We start from the raw sequence: 7,952 nt of genomic DNA on the forward strand, positions 1-7,952 counted from the left end.
ATGCTTATTCATGCTGCTGCCAGCTTCCCAGCCTCTACGAGTGGGGGAGCATCCTGAAAGTCCCATTCATCACCTTCTCAATAGCTCCGACTGCCGGCTCCATGGCCATCCCTGCATTGCCGGTGGCCCTGCTCAGCCCTGGCTCTGCAGCTCACAATGCGGCCTGCGCGGGCGCTGCCCACTTCTCTCCCGGCGCCTCCGAGGCCCATTTGCATTTATTGAAGGTTGCAGTGGTTTTGCGACAGTCAAATAAAGGGTGGGAACTCCTGCCGCCTTGCGTCTGGGCTGGCTCTTGTGACTCACGAGCCGTCTTCATCTTCAGGCCCATCAGCCGGTTCCAGGTCGGAAGAAGCGCAGGTTGGAAACGTCTGGGAAAATGCAGTGCTAAGGCCCTCAGCAGTTTCACAGAAACAAAGCCGCAGAGACTGGTCAGTCATTCCTCCCCTGCCACATCCACCATCGAACTGGCTGCTCTCGAAACCCCCGGCATTATAAATTACCTTCCGTGGCTGGTCGCAGCTAAGTGCTACAGTGCTACCCAGCTGACTAAAAAAAATTTTATTACCACTGTTGAAAAAATGACACTGGAAAAAGGCCCAATTTCAGATGCTGCACATTCTAGGTTTGGCCACGTTAACTGGAGCGCAGAAAAAAGCATCCTACTATGGTGCTTGGAGCCAGGAGCGAGAAATGAATCACTCCAGCCCTGGCTTTGTAATTCCGCAGCTCTGGCAGTGACAAATTGGTTTTTACCCTTTCCCCAGAGCTGATTTCCCTGCACGCATTGACCAAAATTAATGCAACCCCTGCTGCACACGCCCCCACCAAGCAGCGCTCTGGTTGGATTCATTACAGCCTCCACGTGTGTCTGGGGACATCTTGGACGAGGCTCTATTGTTCCAGGATTCTCTCCAAAATATGTTGTTGAATTGTCATTCTTTAATTGGTTGTGTGCTCGCGTACCTTCCGCGAGCTCCGATGTCACGTCTGTTCCTTGGCTCTGCGCCTCTGACATTTCACACCCTTCCATTCGTGCTTTGCTCTTCTCTGGCACCTTGTGTCTGATGATCACAAAGCATTTCACAAACCACAGCGATATTGGTACTGAAACCAGTATGATGGTTGGTACTACGCGATCTACCACAACTACTTAGATCTTCATACCCAGAGCTGGGAGAGAACTCAGATTCCCCTGCTCCAAAAGCACAGGCCCTTACCATTTGAGTTAAAGGAGAATCTCCATTAGCAGCAATCAGCACAGAGCCTGTGTCACACAATTGATCTGTTCTGATCCCATCCAGCAGAGTCATGTACACACAATGGCCAGCTCATTCTAGTACTACCCTGTTTTACAGAGGAGGAAACTGAGGCACGGAGCAGTCAGGTGACTTGTCCAAGGCCACATAGTGACCCAGTGGCAGAATGGTGAATAGAACCTGGAACCCCCTAGCTTCTTGTCCTGTGCTGTAACCACTAGGTTACGCAAAGAGGAGGGCCATTAGGAAAATTACCGTTTGTACTAATACTAGTCAGGTGCGGTGGTGCGCAACTTTAATCCCATAAGAACGGCCATACTGGGTCAGACCAAAGGTCCATCTAGCCCAGTATCCTGTCTTCTGACAGTGGCCAGTGCCAGGGGGAACGAACAGAACAGGGAATCATCAAGTGATCCATTCCTTGTCACCCATCCCCAGCTTGTGGCAAACAGAGGCTAGGGACACCATCCCTGCCCATCCTGGCCATGAATTTATCTAGTTCTTTTTTGAACCCTCTTATAGTCTTGGCCTTCACAACATCCTATGGCAAGGAGTTCCACAGGTTGACTGTGCGTTGTGTGGGAGGCTGAGGCTGGCGGATCACTCAGGGATTCTGGGCTGCGGTGCTGATCAAGTGTCCGGTGCCACTGACAGCCTGGCCAGCAGGTGGCTGAAGGACTGGCTGGAACAACACAAATGATGTGTTGTGATCTGCGCTCTCTCTGTGAGGGCTGATGGACCGATTGATCAAGGTGACTAACTTTGTACCAGTTTGCTAGACGGACTTGGGCTATTCCACCCAGTGCCCACTGCCTCCCTCCCACTTGACATGCAGGTTGCCCTGGCCCTCCATGGAGCTTGGTCCACCCAAGTCCCAGGCTTGCAATCAGTTGCAGTCGGAGTGGGCAGTGGAGGCACTGTGCACAGGAGGGAGGGAGGGAACAGCGTTAGCTGGCAAAGGCTGAAGTATGTCGTGCGAGTACGTGCATGACTGTTCTAACATCTCTCTTGTTCTCTCATGCGTGTGCATGGTGGTGGCTGGGAGGGGGAAGGGGGCCGGTGGAAGGGAGTGTCTATTTATGTCCTGGCTGGGGCAGGGTGGGTGGGTTAAGCAGAGCATTGAGAAGTGAACAGCAAATCCCTCCAGCCCTCATGGGTCTCCGAGAGGCTGGTGTGTAGCCTACAGCTGACTGGGCACATTTGAAGCAGCTAAAGAAACAATGGCTTTGTGCTGAGATTGGATTTCTGAGATGTATCCTGTAGCATGGGGCAGGCACGCCATTCTCAGGACACGCTAGGCGAGAGCATCCTGGCGTCCTCGGGGAAGGGGGCCTTTACCTCTTGCTCCTTGCTTTTATCTCGGTAGCCTGGGTGGCACTGACTTGCTCTTGGAGCTTTCTTAGTTGCTCTCCTTGTCTTGTGACAGACAGTTCTGGGCAGAGGAGTGCAAACAAAGCCCACCTACTACTCAGAGCTGGTAGTGGCTGCAGGGCTCAGATGAAACTTTCCTGCATCTCCTGCTTTTCTTTCTTTGGGCTTTATGCTCAGGGGCAGTTGGCCCCAAGGAGGTCATTCCCACCCCTGCCCATTACAGCTGTCTCCGTTAAGGGTGGTGCAAAGCCTACAGGAGTACGGGGTGTTCTGACTCAGCCATCCTCATTCCATCAGGCCACCCCATGGCGTGAAATCACTGCCGGAGTGAGTCTCCATTTGTTGGTCACTAGGAATGCTGGAACCGAGGCGGCTCAGTCCAGGACTTGGGGGGCTACTGTTTGGGCATAGAAATGGGCTCATCTCATGCTTAGCGCCTCTTGGCTAACTGCTGTAGCGCAGCCCGGGGTAAACGCTGGCCACTGTCATTAGAGGAGCTGCTCCATCTTCATCTGAGCAGCCAGCGCAGCACCTCATTAAGCACTGCATGATGGGATTTGTAGTCTCTCTGGGCTGCACCTCTGTATTACAGATGATGGCGGAGCAGTCAGTTCCACTGTTTGCATCATCGGGCCCACCTACACACAGAAATTGTCCAATATAAGGATGGGCGAAAATCCATTTTGCCAGCGCACGTTGCAGTGTTCGCACAGCAGCACGCTGTGTCGCTACAGGTGTGGGGCACTGGGAGTAGGTTTCCCAGCCCTCTGGCTCATACAGTAGTGAACAGGGCTACAGAGCCCCCGAGTTAGTCTTAATATTGGTGAGCGTCCCCTCAGAGAAGAGAGGGAACAAGATGACTGATGGGAATACAGATGAGACAGGACAGATTGGGGTTGGATGACATGAGGTAAATAAGCCCAAATGATACCTAGGTCATGTCTACTTAGCGACCAGGGCCCCATAGTCAGTAGTTCAGTAAGTTCCCTACTAACAGGCTGCATGGTGGAAGTGGGTTTAGAGGGATCTGAATGAGGCCAGGCTGATGCTTGCCCAGGGGTCTCTTAGAGGGTGTTCCAGGTGGATGGACAGCAGCATGGAGGTGTTTGCGTGAGGAGGGGAGTGTCCAGCCTGACCTGATGGGGGGAGAGGCACAATGCTGGGATAAAGGAGCTCCTTCCATCTGCTTGCTCTCTAGGGATCTGCGTTTCCTTGGCTCAGATAAGGACTGCTTTGGAGGAGAGAAGCGTGTCTGAGCTTTTTCTGTGTTCTGCAGTTTTGACTTGAGAAACCAGGGCCCAGTAGGAGAGGCTCTTCACCTTTATCTTCAAACACGTTGATCAAGTGCAGGTGACTGGGGGAGACACCTGGCTGTTTGTCCGAATCAAGGGCTTGCTGCTACGAATTTCAACAGAGCGCATTTAGCAAAAGGCCTTTCCAGGGAGGTGTGTTTGAAGGGAACTTGCCTGCAGAGAGAGCTGTTCCCTTTGTTCTGGCTTTCCCTGTATCTCAGGAAAATAGATCAGAGGATCCAAGGCTCAGGATAGAAAAGACTTGTCAGGTTTTCATGTTCGTCCATTTCTCCACCACCACTAATCTGTCTCCTGCAGGATCTTTTCCAGGACTTGTCCAGTTTTAAATCACCCAGTGCTTCCACCCCTTCCCTCGAGGGGCCTATTCTTCAGCTGTACAGTTCTGACCTTTCCTTCTTTCCCGCCTCTGCTCCTAGCTATCCCCTTCTCCCTAGAACTGCCCTAGACAATCAGCGTCTCTCCCGCCTTGGGGCTTAGACATGCCAAACACATGTAGGTGGTTATTGTATTCCCTCCACCCCTCAGGCATTACATAGCCACGCTGCACATAGTTGGGTCTTTTCATCTTCCCTCCTCCATGATTGTTATTCCTGCTCTTCTCTGAGCTCCTTTCGGTACCAGTAACTGCCTCCCTCCGGGACGGGACGCTCGGGTGCTCTGCGGGAGTTGAAGGGCAGAGTGGGCTGATGAACCAGCCAGGTGAAGATGAATGCCTGGCAGCGCTGTCCTCAGAAGGCAGTGGCCAGCCTGTCATATGGGAACAGCGGGAGCTTGCAGCAGTGCAGCTAATGGCAGGCAGCGAGCAGCAGCCAGGATAGGGCACTGCTCCCTGCTCGTCAGCTACACTCCATGATCCCAGGAGTGGGGGAGGGGAGGGGAGTTGAGCAAGCCTGGCAGTCTTGGGGGGATGCGCTGGTCTGCTGCATGGCTTTTCCTGCATTTATAGGGAAACCTGCTGGAGAGTTTCAAACCTAGCCAAGTGGTAAGGGGGGTTGTGTTAAGTTAGATGGAACGTATGGACTAAAGGTGTTAACATAACCCAGTCACTGTCCAGCATTCAGCAAGGTTTGGGGCTGGCATACAGAAACCTCCGCCAACTCAGAGGCAAACACACCATTAACAATCCTGTTAACCTTGTATCGAAGATAGAGCAAAGGCGGCAAAACAGGTAAAGCATTTGCCGTGTAAAGTGCTGGGAAAGGCTTTCATTTGAACCACATCCCTTCTTCCTTTCCCTTTAGCTGGAGAGCGCTGTTAGAAGGCTGCCCCCCCATTGGACCGTCCCTCTGACGGTAACAAAGATGATAATGACTGTCCTTGGCGGGGGGGAGAAATGTGTTGAGATGGCCGGGAGCTGATGTTGCTGTTAAAGTCTGATCCTGGTCCTCCCCAGGTGGTGGTTGGGATTCAGCTGGAGCTGGTGGAAGTGGTGATGTTATCTGGGTTGCTCTCTCTGGCCGGGTCAGGACATTTCTCCGGATCATGATGATGAACCCCGGGGATCTCAGGAGATTGTTGGGGTGGCCGCCATGATGGTGAAGCTTGCTCCAGTAGCCAGTTTTTCTCACCAAAGTCTCTTTCTTTAACCCACAAAGAGAGTGGTGGGTCCAATAGCCCATCATTTTGTCCACCAATTTTGGTTCACTGATTTCTGGTTCCAAACTTTTCTTATTTACCAGGCATGATCTTAACACTGTTGATGAGTTCTGGCCCTAGGAATCTGAGTTGGGTCTCTGCCTTCTCCGTCCAGGGGAGTGGGGGAAAACCTGACTCCCAGGCCTGTGCTGTAACCATTCAGACCAGTGGTTCTCAGTCTTTTTTTACGTAGGGACCCCTAAACTTAAATAGGTAAACCTGCAGACCCCCAACTCCTCCCTCATTATTTTGTTGCTCATAATTTGTTTCTCTTACGTTACTTTAATAGTTATCACAAATATTACTGTCGAGAAATTATTATTATTTGAACAGATCAACAACAAAACATAGCAAATCAAAATATTGACAGCTTACCTGATACTAATGTGATCCTTGGCCTTGTTTGGCAGCCCACAGCTTGTCCAGTTGAGGGGTAATTTCAGTTAGGCAAGTGCAAAGGTCATCTTGAGCATTCATTCTTGAACAGTGTTTGGTTTTTCATACTGGTGAGGGCAGAGAATCCATTTTCACATACTGAAGGTGCTTTAAATGATAAACTACAGCGTTCAAGGTAATGTATGCGCCAAGTTGCTATTGACTTGTAATGTCAGAACATGGTGTGTCATTATTATGTAGGTGTTGGCACATTCGCAGACACCCTTGATTATACTGGTGGACCCCAAGTTGAGAACCACTGCATTAGACCATACTCCTCTCCCTGATGCCTGAGATCACTAATTATGTGGCAGTCCAAGGGCTGTCAAGTTGAAGAGTGAGCATCCCAGCGTTGCCCATGAGTCTGCATCTCCCACAGCCGTATGTGTGATGCAGAAGACTGGCCAAGTCCTAAGGCTGAACAGATAGTCACTGTTCAGTTTGACTACCTCAGAGTTTAGCTGTTACTACAGCTAAACCGTACACCAATACATTGTAATAACAGCTGCTTGTTAGTAAGGATGAGCAGGGCTGAAGCCAGAGAATTGTGATCCTGGTTTGGATTTTGATATCCATTCTCCCCCCACCCCCTCCGAATCTCAGGCCGTTGTGCTCAGGGTGGGAGAGCCATGCGATTCGATCCCAGGTCTGGATAAATTGTGTTTGCTTGTTTAAAGCATGAACTGTTTCAAGCCCTGTGGGGTTGGCTTGGTGCTTTGATTGGGGTGGGGTGCTGTTCCCTTTGGCTTGGTCACTGAGTCAAGCGTATTGTGCAGGGCCAGAGTTCTTCATGAAATGCGCAGCCTGGATGCTGTGTCACACCAGCCAATTCTCCATCCCTTGGGCTTCATTCTCTTTGTTTATGGGCTCTTTCTTGCTGGCTTTCAGGATGACATGACTGACTCCCTGCGGGATTACACCAACCTGCCCGAAGCGGCGCCCCTGCTCACCATCCTGGACATGTCGGCCAGAGCCAAGTACGTGATGGACGTCGAGGAAATCACTCCTGAGATTGTGGAAGCCTTTGTGAGCGACTTTCTAGCGGACAAGCTAAAACCTGAACCCATCTGAGGGGCTTTCAGCACCGACAGACGTTATTTAAAACTAGGTCTCTTCCTCCGCTAGCAGAGTGCTCAGCGTGTTCTCTCGCAAGACCCAGTACCCAGCCTTCCTGTGGTGCCTTGTTTTACGCAATGAATCCTCCTCCTAAGCAGACTCCTGGAGATGCACTTTCAGCAGGGAGTCGCTGGCATTTGGAGACTTTGCTTGTGCTTCATGGTGATATATTCTCTAATAACCAGGCCAGAACTGTTACCGTATTGTTATTTTATACACGGCACTAGCTAGCAGGCAAACGTTTTGCATGGTGTTCTTGCCAACTTAAGCATCAGGCAGTGGACTGGGGTTCTCGGGGCTCTTATATTATACTCCTCTTCTCCCTTCTCATCTTCACCCTTCTCTCCTCTGCCCACCCCTTCCCAGACAGACAATGCCAATGAAGCAATAAGAGAATTCTCCACTTTGCCACCCAACCTCCTTTCCCTCGTCAGTATCAGTGAGCCCACAGTGCCAAGTCGAAGTGTAACTGCTGAAAAGCTCCATGCGGATTAGTCATGATGCAGCAAAGGTCTTCCTCCTAGTTCAAGAACTCCTGTTTCTAGGTTGTATTTAGCCTGCAGCCACCTCCACACCAAACACACAGCAGCCTTAGTTAAGTGTCAGTCATATGCATTTGGGGGAAATCCCTCGTACCCACCATACACCCCCCAACCCCGAGCCAAAAGGAGAAACAATGCAGGGCTGCCCTGATCCTCCTCTGCTGTTCTGACATTTTCTCATTCTCTCTTGACCTTTTCTTTCCTCTCCCCTGCTCCCTGGTATGAAATGTCCTCCCCCTACATTAGTTGATTAAGATGTTCTTTGTAGCTGTTTCCCAAGCCCC

The 7,952-nt window shown here is 51.0% G+C and overlaps 1 protein-coding gene across 1 annotated transcript in view; it reads left to right on the forward strand.

Annotated features, from left to right (window-relative positions):
• NXN (nucleoredoxin) overlaps positions 1-7,081 on the forward strand; it is a 98,654-nt gene extending 91,573 nt beyond the window's left edge. The window contains exon 8 of the mRNA XM_065418459.1: positions 6,899-7,081. Coding sequence (XP_065274531.1) covers positions 6,899-7,081 — 183 coding nt within the window. The remainder of the gene's footprint in view (positions 1-6,898) is intronic.
• The last annotated feature ends 871 nt before the right edge of the window (positions 7,082-7,952 follow it).

This window comes from Emys orbicularis, chromosome 17 (genome assembly GCF_028017835.1).
Source record: "Emys orbicularis isolate rEmyOrb1 chromosome 17, rEmyOrb1.hap1, whole genome shotgun sequence".
Lineage (NCBI taxonomy): Eukaryota > Metazoa > Chordata > Testudines > Emydidae > Emys > Emys orbicularis.